Source organism: Falco naumanni, chromosome 2, assembly GCF_017639655.2.
Source record: "Falco naumanni isolate bFalNau1 chromosome 2, bFalNau1.pat, whole genome shotgun sequence".
Classification (NCBI taxonomy): Eukaryota; Metazoa; Chordata; class Aves; order Falconiformes; family Falconidae; genus Falco; species Falco naumanni.
This window is the reverse complement of record NC_054055.1, coordinates 16,544,954-16,567,103: the sequence shown is the minus strand read 5'-3', so window position 1 is coordinate 16,567,103 and position 22,150 is coordinate 16,544,954. Positions and strand designations below refer to the sequence as shown.

The 22,150-nt window shown below is 43.3% G+C and overlaps 2 protein-coding genes and 2 non-coding genes across 7 annotated transcripts in view; 3 read left to right on the top strand and 1 right to left on the bottom strand.

The window, feature by feature from the left end:
* USP12 (ubiquitin specific peptidase 12) overlaps positions 1-1,404 on the bottom strand; it is a 38,931-nt gene extending 37,527 nt beyond the window's left edge. Inside the window, exon 1 of the mRNA XM_040583597.1 lies at positions 1,088-1,404. Within this exon, the coding sequence (XP_040439531.1) occupies positions 1,088-1,135 (48 nt within the window). The 5' untranslated portion in view covers positions 1,136-1,404. The remainder of the gene's footprint in view (positions 1-1,087) is intronic.
* Positions 1,405-3,650: 2,246 nt separating this feature from the next.
* On the top strand, positions 3,651-21,238 carry RPL21 (ribosomal protein L21). 4 transcript variants are annotated; one of them, XM_040584033.1, is made up of 7 exons: positions 3,651-3,660; positions 4,397-4,399; positions 17,497-17,575; positions 18,181-18,242; positions 19,326-19,438; positions 20,096-20,246; positions 21,105-21,238. In XM_040584033.1, the coding sequence occupies exons 3-7, from the start codon at positions 17,509-17,511 to the stop codon at positions 21,192-21,194; spliced, it is 483 nt and encodes a 160-aa protein (XP_040439967.1). In that variant the 5' UTR covers positions 3,651-3,660; positions 4,397-4,399; positions 17,497-17,508; the 3' UTR covers positions 21,195-21,238. The 4 variants fall into 4 exon arrangements, with proteins under 4 accessions (XP_040439967.1, XP_040439964.1, XP_040439965.1 ...); XM_040584030.1 differs by lacking the exons at positions 3,651-3,660; positions 4,397-4,399 and adding an exon at positions 16,295-16,422; XM_040584031.1 differs by lacking the exons at positions 3,651-3,660; positions 4,397-4,399 and adding an exon at positions 16,354-16,375.
* LOC121084128 lies at positions 19,036-19,110 on the top strand. Its single transcript, XR_005826596.1, has one exon. It is a non-coding gene; the product is annotated as a small nucleolar RNA SNORD102 (small nucleolar RNA).
* Positions 19,492-19,624, top strand: LOC121084142. The gene has a single exon (XR_005826609.1). It is a non-coding gene; the product is annotated as a small nucleolar RNA SNORA27 (small nucleolar RNA).
* Positions 21,239-22,150: the final 912 nt, after the last annotated feature.

Sequence of the window (22,150 nt, the reverse complement as noted above, 5' to 3'; positions counted from 1 at the left end):
TGAGATGTTAAAGCATCTTTGCAGCAAGGTTTATGAAAATGATAAATCAGTTTCCAATAACATAAAATGTAAGCATTTGCCAGTGTTTGGTGTTATGAGCCAGTATCATCCCAATTCAGCACAACAAACTAACGGACAGGGTGCATTTTCCCCCTTAAGCATCTCTTCTCTTTCCCTGTGGAAATACATTTGGGAACCAGAATATTCATTTGGCCATGGAATACGTAGAAAAGAGCACTGATGTGAGATCTTCAGCTATGAACCACCGACGCATCTCTTCCCCGACAAGTAGTAACTTCTACTGACCCAGGGTGATCTCCTTCCTGAAATTCCGCGCCGCCCCCCACCACCAGTGACCCCATCGAGCTCCCCACCCCGCTTTAAAAAAAAAAACGGGAGAGCTTTATCACATCGGTGCATCTACTTATAGCTGTCACGTATCGGGACAGAGTAAGGGAACAGCAATCGCTGGCGGAATCTCCCGTCGGGACCTGGATCGATGAGAACAAGTCGGACGCACACTCCCGCGCGTGGCGCGCCCGGCGGAGCGGATCCCGCGGGATGCAAACACCTCCCCGGGTCACCGGGGGAGCACCCGGCCGCCGGCGAGCGACACAGCCACGGCCCCGCCGTCGGTGCAGTCCTCGGAGAGCCGGGGGCACTCACAAACCGCACCGGGAGGAGGAGGGCGCTCCCCGAGACGCGACCCCGGGCACAGGGTGCCCGCTGTGAGCGGCCCCGACGGGCGGCAGCGCGCTCCAGCCGCCGGCCCGCAGCGACCCCGCGGCTCCCCCCCGCTCACCGGGACCCCCCGCCCCCGGCCCAACCAAACCCGCCCGCGCCCGCACCCGCACCGCGGAAAGCCTCCCAAAGCCGATTAACCCCGCTCCGCTTCCGATCCCCACCCACGGCAGCGCCCCCGCCGCGAGCCAGGGGCGCCTCCCCGCCGCCCCCCGCCGCGGCGCCGCGCACACCCGGCCTCCCCCGCAGCCCGCCCCTCGCACGCCTCCCCAGGGCCCCGGCCCCGCCGCCCGGCACCCGGCAGAGGGCCGCCCCGGCCCGGCCCCGGCCCCGGCCCCTCGCTCACCATGGTACAGATGGAGGCGATTTTGGAGACTGTCATTAGGATTTCCATCCGCCCAGCGCCATCTTCCGCCCAATCACAGCGCCGAGCCGAGCGGAGCCGGGCTGGGCCGGGCGGGAGCAGGAGGGGAGGGGAGGGGAAGGGAAGGGAAGGCAGGAGACGGGGGCAGCGCCCGCCGCCCCCGCCCGCCGCGGGGCGCCCGCGGCCCCGACGGCCCCGACGGCCCCGACGGCCGGGCGCGCGGCTCACAGCCGGCACCGCAGACGCTCGCTGCCCTCGACCCCGCGCGCGCGGCCAGCACCGCGCGCGGCCAGCACCCCGCGCGCCCGCCCCGGCCGCGCCCGGCCCCGCCTCCCGCCGGGCCCTAGCGCCGCCGGGTCACCGGCCGGCCCCCCCTCCCCCCGCCCCTCAGCCTCGGGGCCGCCTCGCGCCCCGCCCCCCGCCCGGCTCCTCTCCGCGCCTGGCTCCGCCCCCCCGCCCTCTCGCGCGGCGCCGGCGGCCGCCAAACGGGCATGCGCGGCGCGCGGGGGCGGGCCGGGAGCGCGCGCTGGGCCGTTGGAGGGGGCGGGGCTTCTCCCTCTTCCGCCGGGCCGTCGCGCCCCGGGATGGTGGGGGTTGTGTCTGGCCGTTGGGGCAGTCTGTTTTTGTTTTGTTTGGTTTGTGTTTTTTTTTTTTGTTTTTTGTTTTTTCTTCCTTCTCTGCGTGGCCCTAGAGCTGAAATCCGACGGGCGGGGCGCGGGGGGGTGGCGGCTGTTTCTTTAGTGCAAGTGCCGAGCCGCTCCCAGGGGAGGCGCGCCCTCGCGGCCTGGAGCCGTGCGGAGGGTGAGCAGGCCTGGCTCACAGCTAAACAGTAAAAGCAAGTTACAGAACGCAACCAAGAAAGCTTTAACCTCCTATCAACTGAATCGCTGTAATGCCAGCCTAGCGTCAGTGTGACCGCTTACAGTGGAGCGGCCGTTGTGCCAAAGCTGTTCCTCGGGGTCCCTCCTGGGAAGAGGGGTGCGTGGAGAGGCGGCTGCCTGTGAATTCCTCTTTTTCTTGCTTTGTCACTGGGTGACCAACTCCTCGGTTTCTGTGTGCCTGGGATTTGCATGCCCCAGCCTTAGGCGTCTTGGAAAATAAAGCTGATCTGTAGAGTAGCTGTTGGTATCAACTGCTTGAGGTGTTTGCTTGGGAATTAGGTGAATCATCCAGATGTGCTTGTCCATCTGCATCTGTATCAGAAATCTGGAGGACTCGCTCAGGGTCCTGGTACCTTTTTATTTTTTTAAACAAGCATAAAACCAGAGAGGTTGTCTTTAGAAATTGAAGAGTAGGCAGGGTACAGGTATGTTTGTGTCTGTATCATCTACCTCTGACTACAGATGGTTTTGCCGAGTCTGCGGCACTCAGGGTTTTATTGTTTTTATGCTTGTTTAAAAAAATAAAAAATTTTAAACAAGCAAAAAAAAACTTTAACAAGCATAAAGCTAACTTATGTCCCACCTTGTCTTTTCTTCGTATATGGGAAACAGCTAGCACATCAAGATGCATTAAGAATAATGTCAATGCACATAAAGCCTTGACCATAAATGCATCCTTTCACTGTAAAAAAGATACTTTAATATCTATAACACTAAATGATGATACTTTCTATGATCTTAAGAAGTAAACATTCTTTAGCAACTAAATTAATAGACATAGTAAATTTGCCTTCAGCTGAAACATAAAGAGCATGACTTTAGAAAGTCTTATAACTGATCCCTATTGCAACCTGAAAAATCTTCAAGCATTTTTTTAATGTAATCTCTGTGGTCTTAAAGTGTATATTTCAGAAGTATAGTATTGGAGAAAATGAATGCCTCTTGGATATCTACATTCAGAAAATGTTGCCACAGAAACCATGGGGGAGGACAGCATCGGGGGAATGAGAAAGAATAGAAACAAAAGAAGTGGATTGGCCATTTGTGCACAAAAAAACAGGAATGGGTATTTGGCTGGCTAGAAGTGTCAAACCTTCAGATATCCAGCAGTTCATCTACTGAAATACAACCGCTGCAAGATACATCTGCAATGCAATTCCTTACAGGATTAATCAGACATGCCACAGAGATACTCCTGTGTAATCCAGAGTGGACAAAGTCTTCAAAAAACAATGTGAGGAAAATATGACAGCATCCTGTCTCCCCAAAGCAAAACCAGAAAGCATTTGCACTATTGCAGAAGCTTATAAGGTTATCTGGGAGACAATTCAGTTTGTAACCAATTAATGTGGCATCGAACTGTACAGGCCATAGAAAACTGCAGGAATCTTGAAAAGCACTCAAATGGAAAGACAGAGATTGCCTTGGAACTTTCTTCCTGCCCATAAATTAGAGAAAGAAGGCAAAGGAAACTTGGTGTGAAGCGCTCTTTCAGTCTGTAGTTCCAAAGGAAAAATAGATACTGCGGAGTATTGGACCACATTTCAAAAGGTGTGGGGAGTGTATGGCTATGCTGGCCTGTATCTGACAGATGTGAGCTAATCATGGTGGAGACTAAGCAGAGCAGCTGGGAAGATGCTCAATTCATAACATATAGAGGGACTGATCTGCCATGTAAACTGAGGTGCTGTGTCATGAGCAAACTGAGCTCATGCTGCATAGAATGAGGGGAAATACAGAAACACTTTCTATACTATTGACCATTAAAATGAGGTACATTATGAGGAAATGAGTAAGAGAATTGGAAATTAACACTTAATTGCCATCATGAAGCCCCTTGAGGTGATTGTAATTGGAATTATTTACAAATTAAGTATGCCAGATATTTGACCAGCTAAGGAAAAACAGGGTGGGTAGAACAGGATTGTGTGTGTGTTTGTGTACATTTGAGGACACAGAGCTCTGAAAACACTTACAGCATGACTGTAATGCATACTTATAGATCAGTATGGTAACTAGCCCTGTCTAAGAAAAGATACTAGTCATATCTTGTATCTCTCTGGGGAGAGACAAGATTCACCTGACAAGGTGCAACAAGAGTGTCTTTGCCAACTGGCCAGCCAACCTGCTGCTGAGAATTTTTACTAGGAACAAGGAAGTCTCTTGATCACAGACCCTGAGTTTTGGGGGAATTTCAGCCTGCCTGATGTCTGCTACAAGCACAGCACATCAGAATGCAAGCAGTCAAGGAGATTTCTGGAAGGTATCAAGGATAACTTCTTGATACTGGCTGGGCCAACTGGGGTGATTCACAGCTGGATCTGTTTTTCACTAACAAGGAAGAACTGGGGGATATAGTAATCAATGGCTTGGTTACCAAAACCTGGCCTGTAGCGACTGAGGAGTGGAGTTTGTGATCCTGTGGGGGCTGAGGAAGGAGAGCAGCAGGCTACAGACCGGGGCTTTAGGGGAACAGACCAGTTTATTCAGGAAACCTGTAGGTGGGATCCACTGAATGGCAGCTCTGAAGGGTGAAGTTGCTCAGGAAAGCTGGCAGGAGAGGGTAAAGGATCCTAATATAGAGAAAAAACAAACAGATGTATTAGTATTTTCAGCAATGAAAAAGCAAAACTTATGTGCTATAAAGAGAGAAAGAGTGGCTAAATGAGGAATTAGCTTCAGGCTGGGGTTGTCATTAAGACTTGTATTATTTGGTAAATTCATCCCATTCAGCTACAGTGTGTTTTAATACAGGCATTAGTAGAGTTACAAATACAGTGAGCAGGTCGCATCTGCAGAGATGGGGGGTTGTGTTGTAGAAAGCAGTGACTGAAAAGAAATTAAGAGTTAACAGTGGCCTGGACAGCAAAAATTAATTTCCAGTCTAATTCTATTGTGTAAGCAAATAATGGAATCCTTGACTATATAACCAGGGATGTGGCAAGTAGGAAGAGACATTATTTTCTTTCTACATGTGGCATTGGGGAGATTTTTACAGTAATGCTGTGCTAGCCTCTGGTGTCCTTGTCAAAGGAACGCTGGGGAATTATTTGAGGCTGGAGAAGGTTATTTGCGTGGAGAGACTCGAAGGGCATAATCTGGTTTATCAAAAAGAAGACTGGAAGGTACTTACAGTGATCTTTAACCTTGCACAGTAAGAGGTGTAATGAGAAAAATACTCATAAACTGAAATCAAACAAATTTGAATTAGAAATTATGCACATTTTGTAACAGTGGAAGGCATTAATTGTTGGAATATGCTGCCAATAGAAGTGGCCTATCCAGTATCTTCTAAGAGCTTCAGTTAAAGGATAATTCTCTCACAGAAATACATTCATTGAACAGAGAGAATTAATTCCCTGCCCTGAAAGTCTCTCAGAGCACGCAGTTATTGTTACATGGTATTTGGATTACCATAACACCAAGTCAGAGGCCAGGGCACTTCACCTCTTTAGTCACTACGTACAACTTGAAGAGCAAACCACATTCTATCTTCTGGAGAACTTGTACTCCAAACGTACAGAGGCACCAACAGACACAGAGGAACAGAGAAAATATAACAAGTGTAAACTGCTGCTGCTCATCCTTTGCCTCTCCTTGTTTCATAATCTTGTGGTTTGGCAGGCACCCAGCTTACTTTAGGGTGTGTGGGGAGGTTGTCTTTAGAAACTGAAGAGTAGGCAGGGTACAGGTATGTTTGTGTCTGTATCATCTACCTGTGACTACAGACGGTTTTGCTGAGTCTGCGGCACATCAGGGTTTTAATGTTGCTTGACAACAGAATTGGTCCCATGAATCTGTTTACCTCTCCCCTAACCAGTCAAACCACCAGCTGGTCAGACTATTGTTTCAGTATCTGAATGCAGACTTATCCTATCTGTTGTTGAACTAGTGTATGGTATGACTGCAAGATCATAGCATAATGGGACCATAGGATAATCCAGGTTGGACAGGACCTCTGGAGGTCTCTCATCCAACCTTCTGCTCATAGCAGAGTCAGATCTGAGATCAGAACAGGTTGCTTTTTGTCTATATATACCTCTTTAGTTGTTCTGGAAACTATTAAATTTGGATCCAGACATAACAGCAGGTGGTTTTGGTCCTTGCAAGAAAACCCATCTGAATTCACAGTCTGTATTGTTACTGACATATAGCCCAGTGAAGATCATCTGCCTTTCTCATGATAGATTAACCACACTTGCTATGGAAATGCACCTGGCTTTGTGGGCAATGGGTGTTGCAGGATTTGTGCTATGAGGTAATAGAGAGTAAGACGTAAAAGAAATTTTCCCCAACCTGTATTTCATAATTCCAAGAAAAGCTGAAGCTGCATCAAATTATACAGAACTAGAATCTTAACACATTATGTGAGTGAAATTGGATCCATCTGGGGAACAGAAGAGACAAACAGGAAATCTATTTGGAAAGTCATGTTATGTCATACCATCAAGTACTGACTGACAGATAGTTAAACATTTATATCAGTAGACTGATATTTGTAAATTATGTACATCATACATTTTCAGAAAATACAAATATATTTTAACAGTTGTACATGATCTCTTGGAGCCATGACAGGGGGGTGATGTTAGACTAACTGGATATGGGAGGATCTGAGCAAGTAGTTAAAGAAGTGATATGTTTTATTCATAGGTCAAAAGAATAAATTCAGTCTTAGTTGTAATCATAAGCAAGACATTAATGAATTATCACAGAAAGCTATAAAAACTATAAAAATTATGATACTATAATTGTACGATAGATAAATACTATTTTATTCCGTAGCACTTTTCATCAGTAAATCTCAGAATATTTTATCTCATATTATTATAATCTCACAAAGAGGTATGAGAAGTAATCATTATTAGACCAAATCTGTAAACAGAATAAATTAGGTGAGAGTTCTCTGGCAGGGTAAAATTTCCTCATGATTTTTCCTTTAATTTAGTTATTTTAGAAGACCAAAGCTTTCCTCACTAAGGGGGGTGGGGGGTGTTCTTGGTTTGTGGGGGCTTTTTTAAGCAGAGGGTAATATTTGTTTCTTGAAGAGTTCACACATGGGGATATTTTGATACTATCGTTTTCACAGCTCAGCTGATACTAGGTGTCTTGCCATATATATATATATATCTGGCTGGCAAACAGTTAACCTGTTATTACACAAAGGTTTACCAGCACCTGAAAAGTTAAAAGAGAAAATTAGAAAAATCTATGCTACTAAACTGAATACAAATGTCTAGCAACAGTACTTAAAATATACATCAGTTAAGAGAGATGTCTATTAAGATTGCAAAATACAAAAATTTAGTTGTGTCGAAAATAACAGTAGATTTCTAAACTGTTACCACTGTTTGAGTCTTTAGACTCCTAAGAGCAGGTGGAATTCTAACTGAAAACAAAGTTACAGTTCTTAGAAAAAGAATCATTGTATTCTACAAGAGAAATGTGTAGAGTTTGGGTCCCAGTGATCTCGATATGAAAGGATGTGAACAAGGCACAAACCCAATACTGTGCTTTTTGACATTGTTCTGAACAGAATCTTTTGGAGAAATAGGGCCTCAAGTATATATAGAGATAAGGTTTCTAATATTGTAATGAAATACTTTAAAGAATAGAGATATTTCTTAAAAAAATTAAAGGCTTTGATCCTTGACACAAGCACTAGGGAAACCATTGTCTCAGTAATTCAACTTTCTCCTTAGTGTGAAAACCTCAGGAGTCAGTGACAGTGCTCTAACACTGACCTGGAAAATCCATTAGCAGAGGTGAGAAATGCATGATCACTTCTTCAGTCTCTGTGTTCTGTACCAGAATACCAAGCAAAGCTTCCCACTGCAGTCAGCAAGATAGTGTTTTTGTGGTCTGCGCAGCAGTTCTCCAAAATAAGATTAGCTGTCATGTCGTAACAACAGTGCCACACAATATGACAAGAGGCAGCTTCCAGGTGAAGAGTCTTTGTATCATTACAGTCTCCCCCACGAATCAGTTCTTTGCAGTACCAAGATAGAAAGGAAGCTGAGGAGGAATATTTAAACCAGCATGCAGATACCTATGCAGTGGAAAAAAATTATCAATAAGAAGTAGAAAAAATGCTGGAAACAGCTATGTGGAGATAATAAAATTGCTAAAGAGCATTTACTGTTAATAGCCTGTGTTTTTCATGACACTAATGGGTGGTTAATTGTTTTTGTTTTAATTGAAATGTATGTCACAGCAATATTTTGTGCTTCTGCTGATCTAAAGCTATTGTTCAAGTCCGTGTTGCAATCAGTACTCAAACAATGCTCTCTTTGTCAGCAGTACAGAAGTAGAATGATTTTGATTTCTCTTTTTGGAAGATTTATACCCTGGAAAACCCACAGTTCCCCTCTGCACTTGCAGATGGCCAGTTAAATACTCACATCTGGTTATAGCTGTTTTTCTCTGGTTATACTTAGTTTTTTTCTTAAAAAAAAAAAAGAAAAAACCCACAAAAATCCAAAACAAATGAACAACCACAGGTTATTGCACAAGTATCAGAACTAATAAAGCTCAATTTCATATAGATTTGTGCCCTGTGACTTTATACTGCAGTGACGCAAGCACCACCTTTTTGTCCTGTACGGCCTCATTTCCTCCTTCGATTTCCCCTGCGATTTCATTTCCTCTTCTACCCCTGCAGCACTTCTTGCCATTTGCCCTGTCTGTTTTTCCTGGTTTTGCCCCTTCACCTGCACTGCCTCTCTCCCTTGGATAAGCTGCAGCTGCCTTAGAGCAGCACATGTGCTAATTAGCTCACAGTACTATTTTGCGTATTCCATGAAGGGCTCCACAGCATTTCACAAATATTAATGAACTGATCCTTAACAATAACGCTGCTCCATAAATATGTGCTGTTATTCCTATTACACATATGGAAAAGTTGGTCTAGTTTATCCTTGGTTGGTCATAGCTTTGTCAAGTTTATCCTTTGTTAATTCTCCATTTCACCTCTCCTTGACTGACCACTAATTTGTTCTTTTCTGGCTGGAATGTCTGCTCAGAGCAGCTGTTGTTGTCTCATTGACAGGACTTGTCAGAGCGTAGCTAACTCTCATTATTTTATCGCAAACCTTGTGATATTTGATAGTTCCCTTGCAGCCACAGTTCCTGGGTTCAGGTAATGAGGATTACTTGAGAAACTCACGTTTTGCTTTATCATAATAAGTTTATGGCTCAGTAAGCCAGAAAACTGGAAAATGTGATGGCAGGACTGAAAATGTTCAAAACAGGGTGAAAATAAAAGCAGATGTAGTTTTAAAAAGATACAACTATTTTAAAGCATCTGTACCATGCGACATTATGGAGTCTGTCCCAGGTTTGTCATTTAAGATACTGGTATGTGTAAGACTGGAGAAGCTACTGACCATTTCCCATTTTGGAAAGGAGGCTGGCATGCAAAAAGTAAATCACTGTGCAAAGGCTGACATTTTCTAACCACAAGTTCAAACTCTGCTAAAGCACCCTGGAAAGAATATATAATTGGAGTTACAATCACATGTGAAGTGCTTTAAAGCAGAGAACCGTGCTTTTTACTCCTGTAGTTTCCCTATGTGATTCTTCCTTCCTTTTCTTTCAAGAAGAGGCTATGAAGGCAGGATAAGATTTTCTTCTGGCATCCAGAAGATATGTAGAACTAGAGTAAGACAATAATGTTTACTGAAAGATTGTTACAATTTGCTCAATATTTAAGTCTGCAATAACTCTGGTTACTTCATGCATTATTAAAGAGTGCATTTTGTAGCACTATTAAAATCATAAACATTCTACTTTGTCTTTATGTATTCATACAGAAAACCAAATTCAATTTGGCACAGTGTGAAGATAAATTTAAATTTGTGCTTACTGGAATTCAGCTAATACTAAGTAGAAAACATTTTACTCGAAATAATACTAGCAATACTTTATATAGCCCTTTCTTTCCAGTAAGATTCTTTGCCATTTCATAAGCAATTAAAAATAGTCATGTTAATGGCTCTGATCAGAACAATTAATGAGAAATGCAAATGGCTACCTCAGACACCAATATGCTAATTCAATGCCATAGAGTATTTATAGAATAGAGAATGATTCCACCCCCATTTGTACTTCATGCTGTTGCATCCATCAGGCATGCTGCCTTTTAAACTACAGCACCTGGTGTTAAGAAGTTGGAATCATCACAGACTCAAAACAATCCCTGGCACCTATGGAGGTCTTTAGTCCAGTCCCTTGCTCAAAGCAGGTCCAGCTAATTCAGGTTGCTCAGGGCTGTGTTGAGTTTTAAATAGCTCCAAGGATATAAATTCCATCATCTCTCTGAGCATCCTGGTTGAGTTTTTGACCAACTTTACATAAAAAATGTTTTCATTACCCTGAGTCACAAATTTCCCATGTTCTAACTTCTATCCATTGCCTCTTGTCCTTCTACTGTGCACCACTGAGAGGTGTCTGTCTCCATCTTCTCTACACCCTCCCATGAGACAGCGGAAGAGAGATACTAGGTTTTCTTCACCTCTGCCGGTTGAGGAAGCCCAGCTCTTTCAGCTTCTTCTCCTGTGTCCCTGTACTTCAGCCCCATGACCATCTTGGTGGCCCTCCACTGGGCTTGCTCCAGTATGTCCATGTGTTTTGTGTTCTGGGAAGCCCAGAACTGGAGGCATACTCCAGATATGGTCTCGTAAGTGTCAAAGGGAGAGGAAGAATCCTTTGCCCTGCTGGCTAACCTCTTGCTAATACAGTCCTGGATGTAGTTGACTTTGCAGCAAGGGCATATTGCTGTTGTCCACCAGGACCCTCACATTCTTTTCAGCAAAGCCTCTTCCCATACAGTCAGCTCTCGGCCTGTCCTGTTGCATGGAGTTATTCCAACCCAAATGCAGGACTGTCCTGAATGTCAAGGCTTCTGTCAGCCCATTTCTCCAGCCTGGCTCAGTCCCTCTCAAGAGCAGCCCTGCCCTCCAGTGCTTTGGCCACTCCCAAAAATTACGTATCATCTGCAAATTCACCTGCGAATTAGCACCCCAAAAATGTTTTGTAATATAGTTTCAGTAAGATGTCATCAGTTCAAACTCAGTGTGCCGCTACAATAAACTGCTCATATATGATATTTTTACATCAGGTATTATATTTCAGCAGCAAAGCTTATATTCAGATCTACTTAAAGTTAAATCTCTTTGCCCTCCAAAGCTAAGCCTGTCTTGAAAAACCAATTGGCATAGGTTGAGCTTCTGTTAAAATTACACTTTATAGTGCATAAAATAGTCACATGCTAGAAATCAGATAAGGAAAAGGTCAACTAAGTCTGGCCCTTGCCGGTCTGCAGTTTTTCCTAGAGTGTATTTGTTTTGTTTTGGCCAATCTATTTTAAAGTGATTAAAGGTCAATTCTGTCCTGTTTATTCCTTATAGACAAAAATTCTTTGAAGACACTGAAAGTTCTGCCTGAGCAAAATCGTCAACATATGAGAACCAACTTTGTGCCTGAAATCACTGAGAGGCCTGCTATTGCCCGAGTTGTCTCCTAGTTCCTGGCTAGCAGGTTAAGGACAAGCACTGAAACATTCACAGACAGAAAAAAAAAACCAAAACATTCAGCCCCAGGAGGTTCATGTTTCATGAATTGTAATCATCTTCAGTAATAACAGGAAGGATCTCAGAAATAATCGGTGCACAGTAAGTAAGCTAACTGGGACTATTGTGTACAAATCTGATCCCTGATACTCAAGAGAGATGTTTGGGAATGGGAGCAAATGCCCAGAGCCTACTATGTTTCTGGAGGCTGCCAGAGCCTGGATTATTTAGCTTAGTAAAATGAAGGTGTAAAGGGGATATTCTTCTGTGTAAATAATTACAGAAAAAGGGCAAACGTTGTTATTCTAGCTAGAAATACAAATAAGATCAGACATAAACAAATGAAGATAAAATAGCAGTATGTTCCTAATCATTAAGCCAGTTATTGCTTAAGCTGTAGTTAATAGCTCCCAAGAGGGCTTGCAAAGCGCTTAAGGGGAATTGTAAAAGATCAGATTTAAAAAAAATGTATTTTAATATTAATTCTATACTTTTATTCAATACGGTATCAGAAGAAAATCCCCACATTATGCAGATTTACTGCTGGCAGCCTCTCAGTTCCTCCATGATAAAGGGGCAAAAAATATCTGTAATTACCAGCGCTGTCAGCCAACAAGTGGCTAATCACCTTTAAGCAAAACAACTAAATATACATTGTCAGCTGATGCTGACAATATGAGGAGCTGCTTGTTCCTGGCTAGATGGTTTGGACTCAAACGATGTTACAGAGACAAGTGACCTCAAAAAAGCAGTAACATTTACAAGAAGTTTGAGAAAACACTGTATTAATGAAACCAGTTTCCTGAGAAGCTACTCCATTAGTAAGGGAGGAAAGGAACATTAATTGCTTTTGAAATGAAGTTCGACAAATGGATTATGTTATTTGGTACCCATGAGAAGCTGGTCATAGTTACACAACAGCTTCCTTGGAATGTTCCTGATGATTTCTGTATGGTCAGTAATGCAGTATTCACTGCAGACATATACAAGTAGAATGCCATGTCATTCAAATAAGCAGTTGAATTACAGAAGTTGTTCAGTATTTCAGATTTTACGCGGCAGTCAAGATAATGATGAAAGAAAGGCCATTTTTTTTGGCTTCAGTATCAGCCTACCTGCATGAAGTAACATTTTGAATTAGCAGTTAGTGTATAAGTAACCTTAGTGTAACGATGTGTTTCACGTGTGTGACATGCTGGGCCCCATCAGTTTTTGGTCTATACAGTTTTTGCCTTTTCATTTCTCTCAAAGGCAAGCGGTCATTGTTTTCCATTCCTCTCTCCATGAAACACCTCACTGGCAATGCAGCTCAGTGCAGCCACCTGTACTGGCACTTCTGCGGTACCACAGTGTGCCCATTTAAGGAGTTTGTCTGCACAGTCATTTTTGGAAGGTGATTGGTTGCTTAGACACAAATTTTACTCATTTTAACTCCCATGAACCTAGGCTCAGGCTTATATTTACAGAATGGATTTTGTGGATGAGGAGTTGAACAGACTACCAGAAATAACTGACTACTAGAGCTAGGATCATCAGGAAGCTAAAGAGAGCGTGAAAGGGGACATGTGCATGTCTCAGAGAATGACTCTGAGATGCCACATAGCACGATCCTTTTGGAAGGAGTGAACAATGGAACAACAGGATCAGCTTAAGAGGTGACACATAATACCTTTGGTCAGTAACTTTTTGATCAAAAGCACAGGGTAGATGCTGCACTTCTATGGACAGGTTAACCAATTCACTTCACAATCCTGATTTTCAGTTTAGACTCTTGCTTTTGCAGTTTTATCACAAGAAGAACTGCATTCAATCCTCTTTATTTAACCTCTATTCTCAGTTATTTGTTAAAATTTTGCTCTAGTCCTAATCAGGCTTTTTTTTTTTTTTTCATGTAATGAATGCATTATGTGAGACACAGGAGACCTACACCCTACTGAAAGGGAACATTTTTCATTTTTCACCTCAAAGCCCTTTACAAGCTCTTATTAATTTGAATTCCTTCCACACCCCTGCTGAATAACCTAACACAAATGGAATGTCACACTTGAGATCTGTGTGTATCACTTGGTCCTCTGAGCATAGGAGCGAGCCAGATCCCACTGTGCATTAAAATTTCAGTGAAGGACTGCTGACAACCCCATGTGCAGAATTGTCATAGCACATTTATTTAGAGAGCTGTTGTCCAGACAGATGCTGCAGAGAAGGGTCAGAAACAAAATGGGGTTCTCCCAGAAAAGATACCAGAATTCTGACTGTGGGAGCTTGAGTACTGGAAATGTGGGGGGGGGATTTGGCATGCTACTTTCCATCTGAAAAGCAAAGTGATGTTTTTCTAGTGCTCACTCTTCTGATGAGCCCTCTCTTTCAAGCTCCTTTCCCCAGCAACTTTTGAATTGGCTCCCATTGAAGCTGCTTTCCCTGTCTTGCTCTACCTCCAAGCCAGCAAGAGTAGCAGCGAAACATGGTCTACCATGGTGTAGCAAGACTTCTAGAGTATATCAATGGGTGGAGCACCAGCCTGGGACCTTCACAGGGTTTTAGATCTTCACATTAAACTGAGCACTGCCACTGGCATTCACCCCAGTCTTGAGGATGTGGTGTTTCTGAAGCAGAAACAGATGTGTCTGCTCTACAGCTTGGGAGAAATTGGAATCTGTATCCTACAACTGCAGTTTGATCAAGCAAGAGCAGTTTAGGCTAGCTTTCGGAGGGGATGAAGCAGGGCAGTAAGGGGAGCTATCTGCAGTCTGGAATGTAGAGCTGCAGTTCTCCCCAGTATCTGCTGGACTGCTAGCTCCAGTTTCCAGACCAGAAGTCACTTCACAACTTGTGCGCCTTTATCTGCTCCAGACAGCCATTATTAAGAAATCTTTTTATGAGCAACATAGAAAGGCTCTGCAGTCTTTAAGTGGTCAGTAGGCCACAGTTTTGGGAAACCATGTATCAAATGTTGGTAGATAGGATGGACTGGCGGACTTCTGGATCAGACCCAGACAGCATGCCCAGTGAATGATTCAATGGAGACAAACTGTGAAACATGACTGTTTCTTTCAAATGTGGATCTCAAGAAGAAACATGCTAATCGAGGTAAATGCTATGAATAAACACATACTGAAAATTTTGAATAAACCTATTGTGCAGTTTATTCAGGGAAAAAATGTAGCAAATCCTGAATATCTTACTGGGCCCCAAATAAAGCAGAGTTCAATTAAGTTCACAGTTACTGCTCCCTTATGAATTACACTTACATGCTGTATATGCAGACATGAGTTTCAACACGTGGAGCTTCTTCCCCATTCCATCCTGACTGATGTGGAGATTTGCTGTCTATGTAAATCACTGGCAAAAGTTAGGCATTCACCTCACTGAAAACGCCCATCTTCCTTTATTCAATAAGGCATTTTAGGATTTGGCTTCCTGTCTTTACTTTGCTTGATATCCTCCCTGAAATCTGTTTTCAGTATGCTTCCCCACCTAAGAGCTGTTCAGGTTCTTATCTTCACACTTGGAAAAGTTTCATGGTAGGCTGAATGCATATTAAGTGATAGAAATTTTCTTTGCATAAACATCAGATGCTGTAAATTCTAGATTTTTAATAGTGCAGGTCTGAAATACACTTTTTTTTAAGTATAACATTTTACTCCAAGAGATTTTGTGTGTGGAGACAGGGCCTCTTCTGTTATAACATGCCCTACCAGCTAGCTTTACAGGCAGAACCTGATAGTGTATTTAATCCTCCATATCCATCCTTGTGATCCATAAATATTAAGCTAGCTTTAAAAGGATGATAGAGCTTAAGTTTTGCAAGACTACATTAGAGTAACTGTGAAGTTAATCTGAGGATCAAATATGTTTTTATATGCCACTTTAACTAATCATCCCTCCCCTAAATTAAGTAAGTGCTTCTCTTCATTCAAAACAAAAATTCCAGCAGTAGGGCAACTTCTCGCTGAGGCAAGTGATGAACCGTCCCTGCCTGCTGAGCTCAGGGGAAGGAGGCCCTCTTTTGACTCACTCCTGCCTGCCATCAGCTTCCCGTGATGATTCCTATCTGCTCTAATACTGGCGATGCACAACCACGATGAGTCACACTGTCAGCTCTGGAAGCTGCTCACCGGTCCACCTCATTTTCAGGCACCGCACTGCTGATGCAACCTGTGGCTGTATAAAGGCTCTGCGTTGAGAATCCATACTTATCTTTGTGGAAACATCTGCCACACAAATTGGAAATTACGGCATTAGAGTAATAAGAAACCCCAAACCTGAGCAGCCTCTTTACTTCTGCTGTTGATTTGCTTCTCCCACCACACTTTTCTGCCCAGGACTACGTGGATCTCCAGCCAGGCAGCAGTGACTGTCACAGTGTAGTGGAAAGCTCACAACACTGCAAATGTAAATGTCAGTGTGCTTCTTTAATGTCATACAAAAACTTCTGGGCCGTTTAAGTGCAAACACAATTTCCTAGGGACGGCGGACCCGCCACTCCACCACAGAACTCGCCCCTCAGGATCCCGAGCAGACACCTGCCTCGTTCTCCCGCTTCCCCGCCGCCCCCGCTGTCAGACCTCCCTCACGGTACAGCCACGGAAACACCGGCATTCATCCCTGACTTAGCGAAAGGGCGGGTTAGTTCGTGGTTGTTTATCAGGATCGCCCGCACCAGGGCTTCCTTCAGCAGATTTGCCGCAGGCAGGCAGGCAGGCAGGCAGGCGCCTCCCCGGGACTTTCTCTCAGGCACGGCGCGGGCAGCCGCACGAAGGCCCCGCTGTTAAGCGCGGCCGCGGCGCCGCCTCTTTCTTTTTCTGCCGAGGCGCCATTTTGTAGGTACCCACGGCGAGGTGTGCCGGGCCCTGCTCGCCGGCCTCAGGTGCCTCCCTGACTCCGGGTGGTGGCGGGCAGGCCGGGCTGGCGGCGGGGGTCCTGAAGCTCCGTCTGGGGGTGGCATGGCCTAGCTGGGGCGGGAGGTTGGGGGAGCGAGGAGGCCGCGGCCTGGAGGCCGCGGCGGGCGGCCGGATGCTGAGGGAAGGAGGGAGGGAGCGAGCGAGGGGACCGCCGAGGCAAGCGGCGGGTGCAGGTGCGGAGGAGGGGAGCTCCGCCGAGTCGGTGGTACCTGGCTGCGGGCCCGGTGAGCCCTGCGGCCGCTGGCGGGATGTCGGGGGCTGGGGAGCGGCCCGGTCCGGCCCTGGCAGCGCGGCTGAGGCGGCGCCCTGGCGTGGGGACCGCCGGCTGCGGCGGGGCTGGGGCTTCGCCGCCGTGCCTGGTGGCAGGCGTCCCTGTCGGGCCGCGGGGCGTGTGCGCCTGGTATCGGATGTAACAGTGGCTGATAATTCTGGTACTGAAGCTCTTGCCTTCTGAGTGCCTGCTGAGAAGAGGTTGAGGGAACTGGACTTAGACGACCTGGAGCAGAGGTGTCTTTGGTGGGCACCTAACAGTGCCATGATCCAGACGATGGATCCTTCTGCTTGGCAGGGGCACGTGGCTGGAGTGTGAGACAGCTGGCTTAAGTCAAAATGCGAATCTCTGACAGCATATAAGGGAAAATTTTTTCTTCGTGATAACAGCCAGGCCTCCATACCAGCTGCGCAGGGAGGCTGTGCAGTAATCTCTCTCCATCCTTGAAGGATTTCAAGACCTGACTGGATAAAGCCCTGTGCAACCCGGGTTTATCTCATAGTAGGCCTTGTTTTCAGCAGGAGCTTGAGCTAGGTGACTTGCTAGCATCCATTCTAACCTGAGTTAACCTGTTATATTACTATATAAATACTGTTTTCTATGAGTGTCCAAGCTAATAATGTTGCTTGAATTGACCCTACAATTTCAGAGAGGTGTCATTGTGACTAGGCTTCAAGACTTGATTTTTCTGAAACATCTGAAAGTGTCATCAGTCAAACTTTTAGTGAATGAACTAGTAGTTCTGAATAATTTGCATTCATTTTTGCAGTAATCAGCCAAAATGACGAACACAAAAGGAAAGAGGAGGGGGACACGTTATATGTTCTCAAGGCCATTTCGCAAGCATGGTGAGTATACCTTGTAGTAAGAACATGGTGTGAAGTTACTGACATATTGGATGTCAGCAGTCCCTAAGTAGCATTTGTAAAACGATGGCTTCTGTCTAAAGGATTCTGACAACTTGGGCTAAAAACTGTAGAATGATGTGCAAGTAAACTCTTGGCTCTTAGAGCTTGTGCATTGGTATTGTGATTGCTTGACAGTAGTAACAATGCTAATTTCATCAGTGTTTGAAAACTAATTTGAAGGTGAACAAAATATTTCCACAGTTACACTTAAGTAAATGTACAGTTTTTTGCCTCTTAGCAATGAGCAGTGATAACAGCTGTATCCACAATGAAGTAGTGAATAGTTTAGGAATGAGATTAAAACTAATTTTTCCGGACTTGGTTGGATTATTTTTTTTTTTAAATTGGGAGTTTGTGAAGAGTTAGTTGCTTTTTTTAAAAAAAAGATGGGTTTGATTTCTCAAGTTTATGCCTTTGCAATGGAATTTAAATTTGAGGTTTTTAAGAAAACTTGGATCAAATGCATGAACTGTGTCCCCCACCCCATTTTCTGTGTGTGTGAAATTGTGGGCTTCATAAGTATCCAAATTTCTATTTTTTAACAGGAGTTGTCCCCCTGGCTACCTATATGCGCATCTACAAGAAGGGTGATATAGTTGATATCAAGGTACTTTCTACAATGCCATATAATTAAAAGCTAAAGCGGTGTAATCCTTTTCAGTCTCCAGTTTCTTGAGGTAGTCTTTTTTTTTTTTTTTTTTTTTTTTTTTTTTACTTGGGTCATGTGTGTCAACACAAGTATCTGCTGCTCACTTCTGAAGCAATACTGGAATGACTGTGCTACTGAACCAATAGTAATACTTCAGCATCACATGCTGTTCTGTGTGGGGTTTTATATATACATACATACATATTTAAAAATTGGCTGTGCTTCGTTACTCTGTGTTCAGCTGAAAAAGTGAGTGAAAGATGCCATGTCTAATACTCAAGTTGCTGTGTAATGCTTACTAGCACTACTTCCATAGGAACCCTGGCTGTCATTTTAATAGATGTTCTGTTTTGCGTGACTTGCACCTGCTGTTCAGAAGAGCCATAGTTCATGATGGTGTAGCTAATAGTTACGTCTGTATCATTGTAGGACTGTACTTAAGTATGTACAGGGATGGTGATGGCAAAGTCACATTAAAACTAGAAACCAAGAAATAAATGTAAGAATACATCATATTTATAAATATAGGGGGGAAAAGTGGAGCATTAAGATCAACTGTACTTTGAAAATTAATTTGTAGTGTATCTGAAAGCCTTTCACCAAGGATTCCTACTTTGTTGAATCCTTCAGTTTCATTTCAAATGCAGCATTCTCTTAACAATCACACAGAAGATGGTCTGTAATATGCTTGTTTGTTGATTGACTCTTGGAGAACTGCACTGTTCAAAATTAACGCTTCTTGATGCACTGGAGCTTAATGATGATTGTCTCCCGTGATTGCTTGCTGAAAGCAAAGTGATCCGTCATTTCACCGACACTGAAAGCGACCAGAGTTGTCATAGCAAAATTTGTTAGGCTTCAGATACAAAATGCATGGTTATAAATTCTAATGTACTAGTGAAATAGGAGTATTTTTAAATCAGTCTCAAATAATTGGAGATGTATACTTTAAATAACTTCTGAAAGAAAAGTCCTTGATGTTGCTTTTTTTTCCCCCCCAAGTTAAAGTTTACACTTTATTCTTGTTTTACCTCTTAACAGGGTATGGGCACTGTTCAAAAAGGTATGCCCCACAAGTGTTACCATGGCAAGACTGGAAGGGTATATAATGTTACTCAGCACGCTGTGGGCATTATTGTTAACAAGCAGGTTAAGTAAGTAATAAAATTCCTTGTATTGAAACTTTGGGAAAGTTGATCTGTAATTGCACCCTCCTTTCACTTTGCCAGTTAGACAGTTATTGTCTTGATTGGTCATTCAAGGTGGGTAAAGTGTATATCCTTTTTATAACCCAAGCAAATGATGCTTATTTGACTTGGATCCTGTCAAAGGAAACAGTTTTTATTTTTCTGAGGAATACTTTAAGTGATGTTAGCTAATGGAGATTTTCAGACAACTTTCACATTGGTACAGAAATCCTTTCTAAATACTAATTTATATTTGTAGCTGTATTCAACTGGATTTTGTACAGTTTAATCAGAAGAGGACAAGCGTGGGTTTTTTTCCCCAGGAGCTGGACTGGAGTACAGTGGAAATAAAATTATTTGTTTGTATGCTATAAGGGTAAAAATATGTATTTCCCATAATCTTAACCCAAAATTGTCAGCACATTGTTATATATTAATAAGCTTTCAGTTATGCAAGTTATATCTGATTTGTATCTGCAGCAGTGTATTTTGAGTGATTGCCTGTTAAAGAAAAATTAACTGTAATTTAGCTTATGGAGTTAACTCATGTAAGGGCTGTAAAACTAGCTTGGAAGTAGCCTTTTTTCCAAGTGCAGTAGATTAAAAACTGATTCCCTTTCCTAGGGGCAAGATTCTTGCCAAGAGAATTAATGTGCGTATTGAGCATATTAAACATTCCAAGAGCAGAGACAGCTTTCTGCAGCGTGTGAAAGAGAATGAAAAGAAGAAAAAGGAAGCAAAAGAAAAAGGCATTTGGGTTCAACTGAAACGTCAGGTAATATTTTTATGGTAGTTGACACGTTGATTCAGCTCACCAAATAAAAACCAGCTAGAACTAAAACCATTTGAGTAAGATGTTGTTTTCTTCCAAAGCAACGGTATTATGCCGTAAACGGAGCTCTTTCTGTCTGGTTTTGAAAAGCAAAACAAAACCAAATCCCCACCACACTTGAATTAAGCTGCTTACAGCATTCTGAAAAATCCAGGTCTGTGGCAGATTGTGTTGGAGGTGTCTGCTGCTGCCACCCTCACTTTGATTCGCAATCGTTTTGAGGGAGGTTACTCTTTGAGTAGAGCGGCAGCATGCCGTGTGTCTGCATCGGAGCTGTCAGATATGTTTGGTGCCTGAATAGAGAACTGCAATGTTCCTGGATGGAAATTGTTGCCTTGGCTGTGACGAAGGGACAGATGCTTCCTGTCCTGTTGCTGATCTGCAGCAGGAGTTCTGGCTGGTTTCTAGCATCAGTGTTGTCTTTAGTTTAGTTGAATTTAGCTGCAACAGTTTCTGTTGTAACCCTTTAAGAAAAGAATGAATAAGTGGACTTCGGAGAGGAGATAATGGCTGTTCCTTCTGGAACCTCTGGGTACGTTACTTCATGTTAATGTGGTTAGTAAATTGCAGAAGGTAAATTGTAGCGTTTTTGCATTCAGCAATGAAAGTCAAGCGCACTTCCTAGCAGATCATTTTCTTACTGCTATTCTTTGGAGCAAATTTTAAAGAGACTAGGAATGGTAAAATTGCTGTAAATGTTTATATAATAGTATGTTAAATGGTTGTCAAAATGAATTTTCAGTAAGGTTGCTTTTGAGTTTGTGCCATGAGTTTTCTTTTCTTTCTTTTTCCTGTTTACAGCCTGCTCCACCGAGAGAAGCACACTTTGTGAGAACGAATGGCAAGGATCCAGAGCTGCTGGAGCCAATTCCCTATGAATTCATGGCATAATACATATTTTAAAAAAAATAAATTAAAGATCTGGTTTTGGACAACTGTATGTGATTGTGGCTGTTTCCTTTACTTTTTTGGAACAGATGCTTTAGAAACCTTTTCTTCCATTGAAGTTTATTTAACTTGTCTTGCATGGTGCTTGTTTATTTAAATCATCTGCAGCTCTTGCTGATCAGTTTAGTCATTTTTATAGACCATAAATTCTGGGAACACTGAAATTTGCTAATGCTTAGTGATGATCATGAGGTAATCGTGGCATATTTCACCAGCAAACTAAGAGCATATACCAAAAATTGTATAGTATTACTTGAAGGTTTAATCTTTTTAGTGGGAAATGAGATAACAGGCTTCACACTTCATTCATACAAACTTCTGGCTAAGGGGCCTCAGATTAATACCAAAGAATTGTGGAAACTGTTTTTGAAAGCAACCTTGAAATGGCTGTGAGTGGATTTTGGTGTTACACCATTGTAACCTGTAAAAGAAGGGGTTTTAGAACATCCCCAGGCCAATAAGCATCCTTATGAAATAGTAGCTTAGAAAAGGCCTTAATTCCAAACTGCCAGCCTTTGTAATTTGATTTTTGTATTATTATTTTAATTGGCTGGTATAGGTGAACACTTGCGTTTTGTATGTTTATTGCATGACTATTGAACCTAAACACCTACCTGGATGTTCTAATAATGCATTCCTTCCATCCCATTGATTTATTGATGCTTCACAAAAACCCGGTGCTACCTGCTCAGTGTTTTTTAAATGGAAGAACATCTTCAGCCGACTACTGAACTAACCCGTGCTGGTTTTGTGAGCTTTGTTTGAAATGGTGTGAAGCTTGCTAAAGAAACTGCTGACGGTAGCCTGCATGGTTAGATTTGAAAATGTATAAACTCAAGCTTAACTGTGTTACAGCTGCGGATAAATCATATTTTACCTTTGTAAGTGTAATATAAGGC